At 48.5% G+C, this 18,629-nt stretch overlaps 2 protein-coding genes across 5 annotated transcripts in view; one reads left to right on the top strand and one right to left on the bottom strand.

Moving 5' to 3' along the window:
* Positions 1-2,659, top strand: part of LOC139023170 (octapeptide-repeat protein T2-like) — a gene marked incomplete at both ends in the record, with an annotated part of 5,181 nt that extends 2,522 nt beyond the window's left edge. The window contains 3 exons of the mRNA XM_070435642.1: positions 525-614; positions 2,364-2,394; positions 2,625-2,659. Of these exons, the coding sequence (XP_070291743.1) occupies positions 525-614; positions 2,364-2,394; positions 2,625-2,659 (156 nt within the window). The remainder of the gene's footprint in view (positions 1-524; positions 615-2,363; positions 2,395-2,624) is intronic.
* Positions 1-18,629, bottom strand: part of LOC111953459 (glycogen synthase kinase-3 beta) — a 63,882-nt gene that overhangs the window by 32,539 nt on the left and 12,714 nt on the right. For all 4 annotated transcript variants that reach the window (XM_023972745.2, XM_023972747.2, XM_023972746.2 and 1 more), the window contains exon 2: positions 6,454-6,647. In XM_023972745.2, the coding sequence (XP_023828513.1) occupies positions 6,454-6,647 (194 nt within the window). The remainder of the gene's footprint in view (positions 1-6,453; positions 6,648-18,629) is intronic.

The raw sequence follows: 18,629 nt of genomic DNA, 5'->3' as shown, positions 1-18,629 counted from the left end.
CACAGAGAGAGAATGCGAAGCGCGCGAGAGAGAGGACGGAGCGCGAAGAGAGAGAGGAAAGCGAGCGGGAGAGAGAGAGGAGCGAGCGAGCGAGAGAGAGAGGAAGCGAGCGGCGAGGAGAGAGCAGCGAAAGCGCAGAGAGAAGCGAGCAGGAAGCGAGCGGCGAGAGAGAGGAAGCGAGCGAGCGAGAGAGGAAGCGAGCGAGCGAGAGAGAGAGACGAGAGGAGAGGAGCGAGCGAGAGAGAGAGAGAGGAGCAGCGAGAGAGAGAGAGCGTAGGGGAAGCGAGCGAGGAGAGAGAGAGCGAGAGAGAAGCGAGAGAGAGAGAGAGAGCGAGCGAGCGGAGAGGAGAGAGGAAGCGAGCGAGAGAGAGAAGAGAGAGGAAGCGAGCGAGCGAGAGAGAGAGAGAAGGCGAGCGAGCGAGAGAGAGGAAGCGAGCGAGCGAGAGAGAGAGAGAGGAAGCGAGCGAGCGAGAGAGAGAGAGAGGAAGCGAGCGAGGCGAGAGAGGAGAGAGAAGGAGCGAGCGAGCGAGAGAGGAAGCGAAGCGAGAGAAGAGAGGAAGCGAGCCGAGCGAGCAAGAGAGAGAGGAAGCGAGCGAGCCGAGAAAGAGCGAAGAGCGAGCGAGAAGAGAGAGGAAAGCGAGGCAGAGAAGAGAGAGAGGAAGCGAGCGAGCGAGAAGAGAGAGAGGAAGCGAGCGGAGCGAGAGAGAGAGAGGAGGAAGCGAGCGAGCGAGCGAGCGAGAGAGAGGAAGCGAGCGAGCGAGAGAGGAAGAGAGAGGAAGCGAGCGAGCGAGGAACGGAGCGAGCGAGAGAGAGGAAGGCGAGGGAGCGAGCGAGCGAGAGGAAGAGGAGCGTAGCGAGCGAGAGGAAGGCGAGCGTGCGAGCGAGAAGCGAGGAAGCGAGCGGCGAGCGAGACGAGGAATGCGAGCGTAGCGAGAGAGAGAGGAAGCGAGCCGAGCGAGAAGAGAGGCAGCGAGCGAGCGAAGGAAGGAGCGCGGAGAGAGAGGAAGCGAGCAGCGAGAGAGAGAGGAAGCGAGCGCGAGAAGAGAGAGGAAGAGAGCGCGAGAAGAGAGAGGAAGCGAGCGCGAGAGAGAGAGGAAGCGAGCGCGAGAGAGAGAGGAAGCGAGCGCGAGAGAGAGAGGCAAGCGAGCGGAGGAGAGAGCGAGCGCGAGAGAGAGGAAAGCGTAGCGAGCGAGAGAGGAAGCGAGCGAGGAGGAGCGAGCGAAGCGAGCGAGGAGGAGAGCGAGCGAGGCGAGAGAGAGAGGAAGCGAGCGAGAGAGAAGAGAGGAAGCGAGCGAGGAGCGAGGAGAGAGAGGATGCGAGCGAGCGAGAGAGAGAGGAAGCGAGCGAAGCGAGAGAGAGAGGAAGCGAGCGGCGAGCGAGAGAGGAAGCGAGCGAGCGAGAGAGAGAGGAAGCGAGCGAGCGAGAGAGAGAGAGAGCGGAGCGGGGAGCGAGCGAGAGAGAGAGAGAGGAAGCGAGCGAGGCGAGAGAGAAGAGAGAAGAGAGAGGAAGCGGCGAGCGAGAGAGAGGAAGCGAGCGAGAGAGAGGAAGCGAGCGAGCGAGAGAGAGACCGGAAGCGAGCGAGCCGAGAGAGAGAAGCGAAGCGAGGAGCGAGAAGAGAAGCGAAGCGAGCGAGCGAGAGAGAGAGGAAGCGAGGAGGGGAGCGAAGAGACGGAGAGGAAGCGAGCGGAGAGAGAGAGAGGAAGGCGAGCGAGCGAGAGAGAGAGAGAGAGAGAGAGGAAGCGAGCGAGCGAGAGAGAGAGAGAGAGGAAGCGAGCGAGCGAGAGAGAGAGAGGAAGCGAGCGAGCGAGAGAGAGAGAGAGGCGAGCGAGCGAGAGAGAGAGAGAGGAAGCGATGAGAGAGAGAGGAAGCGGAGCGAGAGAGAGAGAGAGAGGAGCGAGCGAGCGAGAGAGAGGAGGAAGCGAGCGAGCGAGGAGAGAGAGAGAGGAAGCGAGCGAGCGAAGAGAGAGAGAGAGGAAGCGAGCGAGCGAGAGAGAGAAGAGAGGAAGCGAGCGAGCGAGGAGAGAAGGAGCGCGAGGAGAGAAGGGAGCGGCGGAGAGAGAGAAGGAAGCGGGCGAGCAGAGCGAGCGGGAGAGAGAGAGGAAGCGAGCGAGCGAGAGAGAGAGGACAGCGAGCGCGGAGCGGAGGAAGCGAGCGACGAGCAGAGAGAGGAAGCGAGCGGCAGAAGAGAGGCAGCGAGCGGAGAGAGAGAGGAAGCGAGCGGCGAGAGAGAGAGGAAGCGAGAGAGAGAAGAGCGAAGCGAGCGAGCGAGAGAAGGAAGGCGAGCGAGCGAGGAGAGAGGAAGCGAGGCGAGGAGAGAGAGGAAGCGAGCGAGCGGAGAGAGAGGAAGCGAGCGAGCGAGAGAGAGAGGAAGCGAGCGAGAGAGAGAGGAAGCGAGCGGGAGAGAAGAGAGAGAGAACAGCGAGAAGAGAGAGAGCGAGGAACGAGCGGAGAGAGAGAGAGGAAGCGAGCGAGCGAGAGAGAGAGAGAGGAAGCGAGCGAGCGAGAGAGAGAGAGAGGAAGCGAGCGAGCGAGAGAGAGAAGCGGCGAGAGAGAGAGAGAAGCGGCGAGCGAGGAGAGGAAGCGAGCGAGCGAGACGAGAGAGAGAGGAAGCGAGCGAGCGAGAGAGAGAGAGAGGAAGCGGAGCGAGCGAGAGAGAGAGAGGGAAGCGAGCAGAGGAGAGAGAGAGAGAGGAAGCGAGCGCGGAGGAGAGAGAGAGAGCGAGCGAGCGGGAGAGCAGAGAGAGGAAGCGAGCGGCGGGAGAGAGAGAGAGGAAGCGGACGAGCGAGAGAGGAAGGCACGAGCGAGCGCGAGCGAGGAGGAGAGAGAAAGCGAGCGACGAGAGAGAGAGGAAGCGAGCGAGCGAGAGAGAGAGGAACGAGCGCGAGCGAACGAGCAGCGGAGAGAGAGGGAAGCGAGCGAGAGAGGAGGAAGGAGCGCGAGAGAGAGAGGAAGCAGCCGCGAGAGAGAGAGGAAGCGAGCGCGAGAGAGAGGAAGGAGCGAGCGGCGTGAGAGAGAGGAAGCGAGCAGCGCGGAGAGAGAGGAAGCGAGCGAGCGGCGGAGAGGAGGAAGCGAAGCGAGCGCGGAGAGAGAGGAAGCGAGCCGAGCGAGAGAGAGAAGAGAAGCGAGCGAGGAGAGAGAGAGAGCGAAGCGAGCGAGCGAGAGAGAGAGAGAGGAAGCGAGCGCGGGCAGAGGAAGTAGAAGCGTCGGCCGAGAGAAGAAGCGTAGGAGAGGGACGAGCGGGAGCGAAGGAAGCGAGCGAGCAGAGAGAGAGGCGAGCGAGCGAGGAGAGAAGGAGGGGCGAGAGAGAGAGGAAGCGAGCGAGAGAGAGAGTAAGGGCGGAGCCGAGAGAGGAAGGCGAGGAGCGAGCGAGAGAGGAGGAGCGGCGAGCAGAGAGAAGCGGAGACGAGGAGAGCGAGCGAGGAGGAATGAAAGCGAGCGAAAGAGAGCGAGCGAGGAGAGGAGAGCGGGAAGAAGGAGGCGGGAGGAGAGAGAGGGGAAGGACGAGCGAGCGAGAGAGAGGATCCTCTACGATGGTCGAGAGGAGAGGCGAACGACGCGGAAGAGAGGAAGCGAGCGAGCGAGAGAGAGAAAGCGAGCGAGCGTGAGAGAGAAGCAGAGGAAGGACGGGAGCGGAGAGAGCGGAGAGAGGAAGGAGCGAGGAGAAGAGAGAAGAAGAGCGAGAGCGAGCGAGCGAGAGCGAGCGATAGGGAGAGGAGAGAGGAGAGCGCGAGAGGAGAGAGAAGCGAGAGGAAGAGCGAGGCGAGCGAGATTGAGAGAGAAAGCGAGGCGACGAGAGAGAGAGCAAGGGAGGGCGAGCGATTGAGAGAGAGGAGGAAGCGAGCGACGCGAGAGAGAGGAAGAGGAGCGAGCGAGCGAGAGAAGAGAGAGAGAGGGCGAGCGAGGGCGAGCGAGAAGAGAGAGAGGAAGCGAGCGAGAGAGAGAGAGGGAAGCGAGCGAGCGAGAGAGAGGAAGCGAGCGGCGAGAGAGGAGAGAGGGAACGACGCGAGCGAGAGAGAGAGAGAGAAGCGAGCGAGCGAAGAGAGAGGAGGAAGCGAGCGGAGGCGAGCGAGGAGAGAGAGAGCGAGCGAGCGAGAGAGAGAGAGAGGAGCGAGCGACGAGAGAGGAGGAGCGGGAGCGAGAGAGAGAGAGAAGGAAGCGAGGGGCGAGCGAGAGAGAGAGGAGGAAGCAGGCGAGCGAGCGAGAGGAGAGAAGGAGAGCGAGCGAGACGAGGATGATGCAGCACGGGAGAGAGAGAGCAAAGAGCCGATGCGAGAGAGGAGAGAGGAAGCGAGCAGAGAACGGAAGGACGCGCGAGTGCAGAGAGAGGAGAGCAGAGCAGGAACGAGGGCGAGCGAGAGAGAGGAAAGGAGGCGAGCGACGCGAGAGAGAGAAGAGCAAGCGGCGAGGCGAAGCGGAGAGAAGGAAGCAGCGCTGCGAGGAGAGAGAGGAAGCGAGAACGCAGCGAGAGAGAGAGGAAAGCGAGGCGAAAGGAGCGAAGCGAGCGCGAGAGAGAGGAAGCGAGCGAGCGACGGAGAGAGAGGAAGCGAGGAGCGGAGAGAGAGGAAGGCGAGGCGAGCGGAGAGAGAGGAAGCGAGCGCGGGGCATGAGAGGAGCGAGCGAGAGAGAGAACGAGCGCGAGAGAGAGAGGAAGCAGCGCGCAGAGAGAGAGGACCGAGCGAGCGCGATCGAGAGAGAGAGGAAGCGAGCGGAGAGAGAGAGGAAGCGAAGGCGCGAGAGAGAGAGGAGAGGGAGCGACGAGCGAGAGAAGGAAGCGAGCGCGAGAGAGAGAGGAAGCGAGCGCGCGAGCGAGAGAGAGAGGAAGCGAGCGCGAGAAAGAGAGGAAGCGAGGCAAGAGAGAGAGAGAAGCGAGCCGAGAAGAGAGGACGCGCGATGAGAGAGAGGAAGCGAAGCGCGAGAGAAGAGAGGAAGCGAGAGAGAAGCGAGCGGGGCGACGAGAGAGAAAGCGAGCGAGCGAGAGTGAGAGAAGGAACGAGCGAAGCGAGAGGAGAAGCGAAGCGAGCGAGCGAGCGAGAAAGGAACGAGCGAGCGAGAGAGAGAGCGAGCGAGCGAGAGAGAGGAAAAGCGAGGCGAGCGAGATGGAGAGCGAGCGAGGCGAGGCGGAGAGAGAAGCGAGCGGAGAGAGGAGAAGCGAGCGAGCGAGAGAGAGGAAGCGAGCGAGGAGAAGAGAGCGAAGCGAGCGAGCGTAGAGAGAGAACGCGAGCGAGAGGGAGAAAGGAGAGAGGAAGCGAGCGAGCGAAGAGAGAGAGGAAGCGAGGCGAGCGAGAGAGAGGAAGCGAGGCGAGCGAGAGAGAGGAAGCGAGCGGCGAGGCGAGAGAGAGGAAGCGAGCGAGCGAGAGAGAGGAAGGAGCGAGGCGAGCGAGCGAGAGAGAGGAAGGCGAGCGGGAGACGAGCGAGAAGGAAGAGGAGCGAGCGAGCAGGAGAGGAAGCGAGCGAGCGAGAAGAGAGGAGCGGGCGAGAGAGAGCGAGGAAGCGAGCGATGCGAGCAGAGAGAAGGAAGCGAGTAGGCGAGAGAGAGAGAGAAAGCGAGCGGAAGCGAGCGAGACCTGGTTCAACCACCTGGTTGGTTAAATCAAGGTGTGCTAGTATTAAAATAGATCAAACAAGTGGAAATGGCAAGGGGTCCTGAGGAGAGATTGAAAACAGGCTAAACACAACCATGTGTGTTCCATCACACAGCTAGTGAAACGTTCAAGATAAGAAACTGAGAATATCTAGGCTGAGTTTGGCACCGCTTTCACTGTCTTAAATTAGAAGCCCACACATGGTTAATTTAGGCCAGCTACAACTATCATAGATCGTTGAAAAACAGTGACAGGCATAACTGAATGGGGGGTCAAATCATGTCAGTGATATCTGAACAGGGAGCAAATTACCCACAGAGAACACATTAAAGCTATTTCAAACACTGGCACTGTGCAGCCATTGCAGCACTTGTTTATTAACACAGTTAAAGGAAATCCATGGGTTGAGTTTCCTTTAGAAGAGAAGAAGAGATGAACTATTCATCAACTCAATGCTTGAGCTGAAGCTGGACTAGGGAGGGCGAGACTCCGCCCCGTTTCAGCCCAACAGGAAGGCCGTGTTCTCATGAGACATGACATCACTGGGGACTAGGGCATCATGCACAGGCCGACTGCCAGGTGATAAGCAAACGCCTATCAGTGTGGTACGGCAGGCTACGATCACCATGAGAGAGCAGTCTCACACGTAAGTGACCTGACAAACCTAGTGTTTTCAGTCGAATGACAGTAGATTGAGCCATTAATGTGAGACTCCAGTTAGGATCTAGTTTCAGTGACGTCATACTGACAGCGACTCAATGACCTCAAGACAAAGAACTGTCGTTACTCAAAAACACACGGTGCAACAAGAAATCATAAAAATACAAATAAATACTCTGATGTACTCGTCTCTGCAGTGAAATGGTCTCACCTTGAACCTTTTGTCCTGCAGAACCTTCTTGATGGCTATTAGCTCCCCGGAGTCACACAGTTTAGCCTGGTAGACCACGCCGAACGAGCCGTTGCCGATGACCTTAGTGTCTGTATAGCTGACCTCCTGCGGCCGGTCGGGGCCCTGGCCTGGGGTCGCTACAACTGTGGTCACCTTACTGCCGTCTTTGTCTCCTGAGAGAAAGAAAGATAATAAGCAATGTCACACAAGAGATGCAGTATAGGACAACTCATTCAGCTGCACAGTCTTTACACCAAGAAGCTCCTGTAACATTTCTCATCCTCTCTTGTCACTGCATCTCCAGACRTAGGCTCAGACTGAAGCCTGAAAGCCAGAAATTGGAAGCTGTACTAACCCACTTTTTAGCTATGAGTAATTTCCTAGGAAATTACAGGGCTACCCATGTTAACGGGCTCTGGCAAACACCGTAATGACGACAGCCTGAAAGTACAGTAGAAGGATAAAAGGTATAGGCGTAAAGGTTGTGGTGAAAATGAGGATGTAATTTTAGTCTAAGATAATGTGTGGGTGGGTGCACTGCAAACGGCTAAGCACTTTCCTAGTACTGTTCCTATTTTGAAGCAGCGCTGCAGGCACSAAATGTTTCCCCACATAACAGCTCCAATTCAAAAACTRCACATCGCAACTTTTGACAACATGAAAATGAAAGTCTACTGGAGGTGTGAGTTGACAGACCAAGACGAACACTAACAGCCGGTCCCAAATCACTCTTTACCSATCCCGCTTGGCCCTAAGCCTTCATTGTTTGCAGATCGTAAGGGCTCTYCTAACCTACCGTTATGGCTGGCACCTGGCCGTGGACCTCAACACAAACCCAAAGAGCACCAGACAATACTAGATTGCACTGCTTTAGGACCGCACATTTTTTGACTTGTAAACTCAGACAAAACAGAGATGCTAGTTCCAGATCCCAAGAAACAAAGAACTCTTCTGTTGGATCTGACAATTAATCTTGATGGTTGTACAGTCGTCTCAAATAAAACTGTGAAGAACATTGGCRTTACTCTGGACCCTGATCTCTCTTTTGATGATCATATCAAGACWGTTTCAAGGACAGATTYTTTCCATCTACGTAACATTGCAAAAATCAGAAACTTTCTGTCCAAAAATGATGCAGAAAAGTTCATCCATGTTTTTGTCACTTCTAGGTTAGACTACTGCAATGCTCTACTTTCCGACTACCGGGATAAAGCACTAAATAAACTTCAGTTAGTGCTAAACATGGCTGCTAGAATCTTGACTAAAACCCCCAAATTCTATCATATTACTCCAGTGCTAGCCTCTACACTGGCTTCCTGTAAAGGCTAGGGCAGACTTCAAGGTTTTACTGCTAACMTACAAAGCATTACATGGGTTTGCTACTACCCATCTCTCCGATTTGGTCCTGCCGTACATACCTACACATACGCTACGGTCACTGGAGGCAGGGCCTTCTCCTATAGAGCTCAATTTTTATGGAATGGTCTGCCTATCCATGTGAGAGATGCAGACTCAGTCTCAACCTTTAAGTCTTTATTGAAGACTCATCTCTTCAGTAGGTCCTATGATTGAGTGTAGTCTGGCCCAGGGGTGTGAAGGTGAACTACACGTACGCTACGTGTTTTGGTCCGAGTTTAAAAGTAGAACGTTTTCAGCCATCCACTTCCTTATGTCTGAACACACGGCTTCTAGCGAGGGCAATTTTGGGGCTTCACCATGTTTCATTGAAATGTACAGCTGCGTGTCATCCGCATAGCAGTGAAAGTATACATTATGTTTTGAATGACATCCCCAAGAGGTAAATATATAGTGAAAACAATAGTGGTCCTAAAACGGAACCTTGAGGAACACCGAAATGTACAGTTGATTTGTCAGAGGACAAACCATTCACAGAGACAAACTGATATCTTTCCGACAGATAAGATCTAAACCAGGCCAGAACTTGTCCGTGTAGACCAATTTGGTTTCCAGTCTCTCAAAAGAATGTGGTGATCGATGGTATCAAGGCAGCACTAAGGTCTAGTAGCACGAGGACAGATGCAGAGCCTCGGTCTGATGCCATTAAAAGGTCATTTACCACCTTCACAAGTGCAGTCTCAGTGCTATGATGGGGTCTAAAACCAGACTGAAGCATGTCTTCAGGGAAGGCAGTGAGTTTCTGCGCAACAGCTTTTTCTAAAATTTTGAGAGGAAAGGAAGATTCGATATAGGCCGATAGTTTTTTAATATTTTCTGGGTCCAAGGTTTGGCTTTTTCAAGAGAGGCTTTATTACTGCCACTTTTAGTGAGTTTGGTCACATCCGGTGGAATAGAGAGCCATTTACTATGTTCAACATAGGAGGGCCAAGCACATGAAGCAGCTCTTTCAGTAGTTTAGTTGAATAGGATCCAGTATGCAGCTTGAAGCTTTAGAGGCCATGATTATTTTCATCATTGTGTCAAGAGATATAGTACTAAAACACTTAAGTGTCTCTCCCGATCCCAGGCCCTGGCGGAGCTGTGCAGATCCAGGACAGCTAAGCACTGGAGGAATACGCAGATTTAAAGAGGAGTCCGTAATTTGCTTTCTAATGATTCATGATCTTTTCCTCAAAGAAGTTCATGAATTTATTACTGCTGAAGTGAAAGCCATCCTCACTTGGGGAATGCTGCTTTTTAGTTAGCTTTGCAACAGTATCAAAAATAAATTTGGATTGTTCTTATTTTCCTCACTTAAGTTGGAAAAGTAGGATGATCGAGCAGCAGTGAGGGCTCTTCGATACTGCACGGTACTGTCTTTCCAAGCTAGTCGGAAGACCTCCAGTTTGGTGTGGCGCCATTTCCGTTCCAATTTTCTGGAAGCTTGCTTCAGAGCTCGGGTATTTTCTGTATACCAGGGAGCTAGTTTCTTATGAAAATGTTTTTAGTTTTTAGGGGTGCAACTGCATCTAGGGTATTGCGCAAGGTAAATTGAGTTCCTCAGTTAGGTGGTTAACTGATTTTTGTCCTCTGACGTCCTTGGGTAGGCAGAAGGAGTCTGGAAGGGCATCAAGGAATCTTGTTGTCTGAGAATTTATAGCACGACTTTTGATGCTCCTTGGTTGGTGTCTGAGCAGATTATTGTTGCGATTGCAAACGTAATAAAATGGTGGTCCGATAGTCCAGGATTATGAGGAAAAACATTAAGATCTACAACATTTATTCCATGGGACAAAACTAGGTCCAGAGTATGACTGGGCAGTGAGTAGGCCAGAGACATGTTGGACAAAACCCACTGAGTCGATGATGGCTCCAAAAGCCTTTTGGAGTGGGTCTGTGGACTTTTCCATATGAATATTAAAATCACCAAAAATTTGAATATTATCTGCTATGACTACAAGGTCCGATAGGAATTCAGGAAACTCAGTGAGGAACGCTGTATATGGCCCTGGAGGCCTGTAAACAGTAGCTATAAAAAGTGATTGAGTAGGCTGCATAGATTTCATGACTAGAAGCTCAAAAGACGAAAACGTCATTTTTGTTTTTGTAAATTGAAATTTGCTATCGTAAATGTTAGCAACACCTCCGCCTTTGTGGGATGCATGGGGGATATGGTCACTAGTGTAACCAGGAGGTGAGCCTCATTTAACACAGTAAATTCATCAGGCTTAAGCCATGTTTCAGTCAGGCCAATCACATCAAGATTATGATCAGTGATTAGTTCATTACTATAACTGCCTTTGAAGTGAGGGATCTAACATTAAGTAGCCCTATTTTGAGATGTGAGGTATCACGATCTCTTTCAATAATGGCAGGAATGGAGGAGGTCTTTATCCTAGTGAGATTGCTAAGGCGAACACCGCCATGTTTATTTTTGCCCAACCTAGGTCGAGGCACAGACACAGTCTCAATGGGGATAGCTGAGCTGACTACACTGACTATGCTAGTGGCAGACTCCACTAAGCTGGCAGGCTGGCTAACAGCCTGCTGCCTGGCCTGCACCCTATTTCATTGTAGAGCTAGAGGAGTTAGATCCCTGTCTATGTTGGTAGATAAGATGAGAGCACCCCTCCAGCTAGGATGGAGTTCGTCACTCCTCAGCAGGTCAGGCTTGGTCCTGTTAGTGGGTGAGTCCCAGAGAGGGCCAATTATCTACAAATTCTATCTTTTGGGAGGGGCAGAAAACAGTTTTCAACCAGCGATTGAGTTGACTCTGCTGTAGAGCTCATCACTCCCCCTAACTGGGAGGGGGCCAGAGACAATTACTCGATGCCGACCATCTTTCTAGCTGATTACACTCTGAAGCTATGTTGCACTTGGTGACCTCTGACTGTTTCATCCTAACATCGTTGGTGCCGACGTGGATAACAATATCTCTATACTCTCTACACTCGCAGTTTTAGCTTTAGCCAGCACTATCTTCAGATTAGCCTTAACGTGGTAGCCCTGCCCCCTGGTAAACAGTGTATGATCGCTGGGTGATTCGTTTAAGTCTAATACTGCGGGTAATGGAGTCGTCAATGACTAGGGTTTTCAATGTCAGAGCTAATAGTGGAAGCTTCGGCGTCTGACCCGTAACAGGAGGAGTAGAGACAAGAAGACTCGGCCTCAGACTCCGACTCGCTACTTAATGGGAAAACCGGTTGAAAGTTTGTCGGCTGAATAAGCGACACCAGTTGAGCATTCCTACAGCATTTCCCTCCAGAAGCCATGAGAAAGTTGTCCGGCTGCGGGGACTGTGTGGGGGATTTATACTACTATCTGTACTTACTGGTGGCACAGACGCTGTTTTCATCCTTCCTACACTGAAATTACCCTTGGTTGACGAGCACAGCTATCCTCGCCATAAGGCGATCATTCTCCTGTATATTATGAGTACAGTGACTGCAATTAGAAGGCATCATGTTAATGTTACTACTTAGCTTCGGCTGTTGAAGGTGCTGACGAACCATGTCCAGATAAAGCGTCCGGAGTGAAAAAGTTGAGGGAAAAACTAAAAATATAAACGGTAATTAAAAAGTAAAAAACGTAAAGTTGTCAGCTAGCAAAGTAAGGTTGGCAACAAAACGCACAGCAACACGTCTGCAARTTCAAGAGGAAGTGACGACAATGGAACAGCGGGTTCAAGGCTGTAATCGCTGCTAGCAAACTCCACCAGCATGCCCCATCAAATCAAATCGTATTAGTCACATGCGCCGAATACAACAGGTAGCCCTTACAGTGAAATGCTTAATTATATGAGCCCCTAACCAACAATGCAGTTTAAAAAATACAGATAAGAATAAGAGATAAAAGTAAMAAGTAATTCAAGAGCAGCAGTGAAGTAACTATAGCGAGACTATATACAGGGTGGGGGGTAAAGATACAGAGTCAGTGTGTGGGGGAACCAGATATTTGGAGGTAATATGTACATGTAGGTAGATTTATTAAAGTGACTATGAATAGATTACACCACTGCTACTCTCTGTTGTCAAGAGGGGGTGAGGGGGGGCACTGCAAATAGTCTGGGTAGCCATTTTATTAGATGTTCARGAGTCTTATGGCTTGGGGGTAGAAGCTGTTTAGAAGCCTCTTGGACCTAGACTAGRCGCTCCGGTACCGCTTGCCGTGCGGTAGCAGAGAGAACAATCTATGACTAGGGTGACTGGAGTCTGACAATTTTTGGGGCCTTTCTCTGACACCGCCTGGTATAGAGGTCCTGGATGTAAGAARGCTTGATGTACTGGGCCGTTCGCACTACCCTCTGTAGTGCCTTGCGGTCAGAGGCCGAGCAGTTGTCATACCAGGCAGTAGGCATGCAATAGTCATGCCACATTCCAATTGGCATGAAGAGAATGAAAGACACCAGTGGTGAAGTATTCCGTAAAGTGAATGATATGACGAAGGAGTTTGGTCTTGAAACATAATGAATGAAAAAACAGATCTCACAAGAACAGCTGGAGCTCTGTCCATGAGTGACTTCACAGAGTCCCCCTGCATAGGAATTAGCAACATGAGAAATGGAGGAGATCCATTATTACCATTGAGCCTTTCTACGCCACCTTTTTGCAAGGAAGACACGCGGGGAAGTTTAAAATCCATGACTTGCTTGGAAAATATTAGTCCTGGGTATCCATTAGACACCAAAACAGAATAAATAGAAAACACTCTGGAACAAGGAGAGACTACCTGGACATGTTCAATAAGAAAAAAAAAAAGCCTAATTGCTTTCCTTGGCTAAATGTTTTAAAGCATTCCAGTTGCGAGTCCTAATGAACATGACCTTGACCTGGCAGCCACTCTCACCAATTTACTAGAGATAATTTATCATCTCAGATCTTGCAAGGAACGTAGGGGAGTGGGCTTGATGGTTTGTTAAATACAGGGGGATTCTTTTTTCCAGTCGCTTTAAAATGGCCACTCCATACTTTGAAGATTTAGCTCAAGGCCTATATATTACTGATTATACCTTGTATGAGTGTTGGTGTAGCACTGACCTCTTAGCACCCTGCAATCTGTTTTACAACCAGCACTTACATATCGCTGTGGTGTGCACACACACACACACACACAGGGTGCCCTTATGACCCTCTAACACTGACCTCTGATATTACTGCCTTGGCTACTGCAGAAGCTTGACGAGGGAAGAGACATTGCAGCAGCAGAATTTCACAACAGCTACGTCGGGGGATCCAGCACTGAACTCTGCACTCTCTACAGCGTTGCTACCGCCTGGGTCAGAAGTCAAGGGATAGAGGAAATACTAGAGTTTTAACAAAATGTTAAATACACATTATCAATGTGCCAATCCTGTCTGAACACGCTGCATCTCTTATGTAGGAAGCCACTGAGCTCGTAATGCGGTAGAATATATGGGAAATTGGTCTCGCGGGTCAGACCACTCCAGGTCACGCACTTCCTCCCTTTCTCTGCTGAGTAGCAGGAAAGTGGAGCAAAATGTCAGAGCTGCCAAAGCCTGACGGGGAAGGGAGGGACAGAGCAGAGAGTACTGCCAAATTAGGCATCTCCTCCTCCTCTGAACACACATGCACAGAAAACAAGCACCCAACCGGAAGCCTGACACCATGTTACTACTGCATGGGGATGGAATTGTAATGAGGACAACGTTGATTATAATGGTGATCACTGAAGTTAAAGACTGACAATCAGAGATTACAGATTTGACGAGAGTGTTCATTATCCTAATGCGTTTGACAGTGTCTACAGTCAGTGACTATTGTTTATCCTCGAAATGTCAAAAGAGAAACCCGACACCAAGGTGTAGGCCTCAACACCTCTTCCTGTGGTAAATCCTCTAACAACACCCCCGTACTCATCCCTGGGTCTGAAAGGAGACAGAGCAAAGCACATTAGAGCAAAAGGCCCTTAATTTCTTGACGCTAGGGGCCAGATTTATTTWTTWWWWTTTTTTTWAATAACGTTCCCAAGGTAAACGGACTATTTCTCAGGCCCAGATCGTAGAATATGCATATCATTTACAGATTAGGATAGAAAACACTCCAAAGTTTCCAAAACTGTCAAAATATTGTCTGTGAGTATAACAAAACTGATTTTGCAGGCGAAAACCTGGGGAAATCCAACCCGGAAGTGCATTGTTTTATCCCTGTTTCATTGCCTGACCCTCTTCCAATTTAAAAGTGGGGAATCAACAGATTCCTTTTCCAATGGCTTCTCAGGCTGTGACCAGGTTTAGACATAGTTTCAGGCTTTTTTTTGAAAAATGATGAGATTTTTCAAACCGAGTCAGGTGTCCTTTGATTATTCCTGCGCGCAAGAGGGGTGATGCTCCATTTTCTTTCTTCTTTTTATTGAATAGGTTACCGTCCGGTTGAAATATTAGCTATATGTAATCTATCTGATAGAAAAACAACTGAGGATTGATTATAAAAAACTTTTGACATGTTTCTACGAACATTATGGATATTTTTTGGAATTTTCGTATGCCTTTCAGGAACGGAAGAGGCTGTGGTTTTCTGAACATAACGCGCAAACCAAATGGCGGTTTCTGGTTATAAAAACTAATATTTATCGAACAAATAAATCATTTGTGTAACTGGGAGTCTCGTGAGTGCAAACATCCAAAGATTATCAAAGGTAAGCGATTAATTTATTTTCGTGACCATGCTAATTGGGCTAGCTGTTCTTACTGTTTTGTCTAGTGATTGTACACTCACAAACGCTTGGATTGCTTTCGCTGTAAAGCATATTTTCAAAATCTGACACGATAGGTGGATTAACTTTTTATGGCTGCAGGGGCATATTTGAGTAGCTTGGATGAAAGGTGCCCATTCAAACGGCCTCGTACTCAATCTCTGCTCGTACAATATGCATATTATTATTACTATTGGATAGAAAACACTCTCTAGTTCTCTAAAACCGTTTGAATTAATCTGTTGAGTAAACAGAACTCATTTTGCAGCAAACTTCCTGTCAGAAAGTGAAAATCTGAAATCGAGGCTCTGTTCCAGGGCCTCCCTAATCATTTGCTTGAAATCTTATTAGATATACATGCACTTATACGCCTTCCACTAGATGTCAATAGGCTGTGAGAGGTGAAATGGAGTGTTATAGCTATTTCTATGGTCAAAAGAGAGAGCTTGGAATGACATGACCCCAAATTCCTTTGTTCAGGAAGCGCAGGAGTACATCAGCATGCTGCTCTGAAAAGCTTTGTTATAGACGGCTAAATTCTCCGGCTTGATTTTATTTGATAAATGTGACAATATCATCGTAAAGTATGTTTTTTCATATAGTTTTATCAGATTTATTGAAAGTTTTTCGGGAGTTTTGAGTGTTCCGTTCTCTGCGTTTGGTGACGATGGACAGTCGCTGCCACTTGGCAAGTTTTGCTTGCTAATTCGAGAGGGAAAAAGGACATTCTCAAACCAAACAACAATTGTTCTTGACGAAGGACCCCTTGTGCAAGATTCTGATGGAAGCTCAACAAAAGTAGGACCCATTTATGATGTTATTTCCTATTTCTGTCAAATGTGTTGTGTTTCCCGCCTGTATTTTTGGCGCTGTCTCGCTATAACGTAAGCTGCATGTCGTACTAAAGTTATTTTTTAGAATTCTAACACGGCGATTGCATTAAGAACTAGTGTATCTATCATTGCTGCTGTACAACAGTATTTTTTTGTAACGTTTATGATTAGTTATTTGGTCAGAATAGGTGAGTGTCAGAAATATATCCGGAGATTCTGGAAAATATTTGCTACGTTTTCACAATGTATAACCACGGATTTCAGCTCTAAATATGCACATTTTCGAACAAACCATATATGTATTGTGTAATATGATGTTATAGGACTGTCATCTGATGAAGTTTATGAAGGTTAGTGAAATAATTAATATCTTTTGCTGGTTTTGTCGCTATCGCTACTGTTGCCTTGAATCAATGTAGTTGTGTGGTTGGCTATTGTAGTAAGCTAATATAATGCTATATTGTGTTTTTGCTGTAAACACTTAAAGAATCTGAAATATTGGGCTGGATTCACAAGATGTTTGTCTTTCATTTGCTGTACACCATGTATTTTCATAAATGTTTTATGAGATATTTAGGTATTTCAATTTGGTCTCTGTAATTGTTCTAGCTGCTTCGGTGCTATTTCCAATTGTAGCTGCAATGTAAAACTATGATTTATACCTCAAATAAGCACATTTTTCGAACAAAACATAGATTTTTGATATTAACGATGTTATAAGACTGTCATCTGATGAAGCTGTTTCTTGGTTAGTTTGGTTGGTTCTTGGTTAGTTTGGTTGGTTTTGTGCAAGCTACCTGTGCTGTGAAAAATGTCTGTGCTTTTTTGTATTTGGTGGTGAGCTAACATAAATATACGTGGTGTTTTCGCTGTAAAACATTTTTTTATTTTTTTTTTAAATCGGACATGTTGGCTGGATTCACAAAATGTTTATCTTTAATTTGCTGTATTGGACTTGTTAATGTGTGAAAGTTAAATATTTCTAAAAAATATCTTTTGAATTTCACGCCCTGCACTTGGACTGGCTGTTGTCATATGTGTACCGACACCGGGCTTGCAGCCATAAGAAGTTAACAACAAGCTACGCTGTGTTTTGGTATATTTCACTTGTGATTCCATGATTATAAATATTTGTTGTATTATTTTTGAATTTGGCGCTCTGCAATTCAGCGGTTGTTTAGGAAAATGATCCCGTAATCGGGATCTGTGCGCCAAGAAGTTAATGAAAATCCCTACCCTGACCGCTGCATCACACTTTGGGCAGCTGTGCAATAATCCTCTAGTCACACACTGGAACGTCAATCCATTGGCTGCTCTCTCTCAGCTTAGCACTGCATGAAGAGATTGGGTCTGATAGACTGGCCAATTGGATTCCTACCACAGAAATACAATTACTACAACAGACATTCCTAAGTCCTGTTCTGCGATGAGTATTGAGTAAAATTGCACTGGTCTGATGGGTCTTTAACCCTCCGAGTAATTATATTTCTGTGGACCTGCCCCTGACTCCTGAACAACTCTTTAATTATTTGTTATTCTTCTCTCTTAATTGTTTTAGGTATTTTCTTAAAATGGAAGAATTGCATTATGGGCTCTAAAAGCACAGAAACAATGTCCCCTGCATGTATACTTCGTATTTTGGCCAATTTAGTACGACATCCGGGAACTTTTGGCATACTAACTATATCTATACTATGACTAATAAGCATACTATATATTCAATTCACGTCACAAATAGTACAGTTAGTATGAGTATTCGAACACAGTTAGGCTAGCCTACAAAGAAAAGATGGCGCCAAAGAACATGGCTGACATTTTACATTCTCCCAACAAATTGTGCCATTTTGTAAATCTTTTTGTGTAACTTATTTTTTAACTYATTGTGTACATAATGTTGTGGCTACTACTGTCTCTTATGACCGGAAAGAACCTCGGGACAWCAGAAAAGCGATTACTCACTGCGGACTGGAAGAAACTTTTTCCTTTAACGAGCGATGAGAACGATATCCTGCTTTCCCTGGAACAGGCCCAGATCCACGCCTTTTGCGTGAAGAAAAGACGCCGGAAAAGTGGTTGCAGATCGGGCATCCTTCTGAAAATCCGGAGGCGAGCAAGTAAACTCCCACTGCCTTCCATTCTTCTTGCTAATCATTGGACAATAAAATGGACGACCTACGATTAAGATGATCCTACCAACGGGACATTAAAAACTAACATTTATGTTTCACCGAGACGTGGCTGAACGAAGATAAAAACAATATGGGAGCTAGCAGGATTTTCCATGCACCGGCAGAACAGAGACCTCTGGTAAGACGAGGGGTGGGGGTGTGTGTCCTTTTGTGAATAACAGCTGGTGCGCGAAGTCTAATATTAAAGAAGTCTCGGGGTATTGCTCGCCTGAGGTAGAGTACCTTATAATAAGCTGTAGACTGCACTATCTGTATTATTCGTAGCCGTCTATTTACCACCACAAAAACAAAGCTGGCACTAAGACTGCTCTCAACCAACTCTATAAAGCCAAAAGCAAAAAAGAAAATGCTCACCCAGAAGCGGCGCTCCGGGGACGTTAATGCAGGCAAACTGAAATCAGTTTTACAAAAAAAAATTACCAGCATGTCACATGTGCAACCAGGGGGGGAAAAAATTATAAAATCGTAGACCACCTTTACTCCACACACAAAGATGCATACAAAGCTCTCCCCCGCCCTCCATTTGGCAAATCTGACCATAATTCYATCCTCCTGATTCCTGCTTACAAGCAAAAACTAAAGCAGAAAGTACCAGTGACTCACTCAATACGGAAGTGGTCAGATGACGCGGATGCTACACTACAGGACTGTTTTGCTAGCACAGACTGGAATATGTTCCGGGATTCATCCAATGGCATTGAGAAATACACCACCTCAGTCATCGGCTTCATCAATAAGTGCATCGATGACGTCGTCCCCACAGTGACTGTACGTACATATCCCAACCAGAAGCCATGGATTACAGGCAASARCAGMATTGAGCTTAAGGCTAGAGTTGGAGACTAATCTGGATGCTTATAAGAAAYCCCGCTATGCCCTCAGACGAACCATCAAACAAGCAAAGCGTCAATACAGGATTAAGATTGAATCTTACTACACCGGCTCTGATGCTTGTCGGATGTGGCAGGGCTTGAAAACTATTTACGGGCTACAAAAGGGAAACCCAGACGCGAGCTGCCCAGTA

The sequence above is a fragment of the Salvelinus sp. IW2-2015 genome, linkage group LG27, assembly GCF_002910315.2.
Source record: "Salvelinus sp. IW2-2015 linkage group LG27, ASM291031v2, whole genome shotgun sequence".
Taxonomy (NCBI): Eukaryota; Metazoa; Chordata; class Actinopteri; order Salmoniformes; family Salmonidae; genus Salvelinus; species Salvelinus sp. IW2-2015.
The sequence above is the reverse complement of the archived record's forward strand: the minus strand, read 5'-3'. Positions and strand labels throughout refer to the sequence as shown.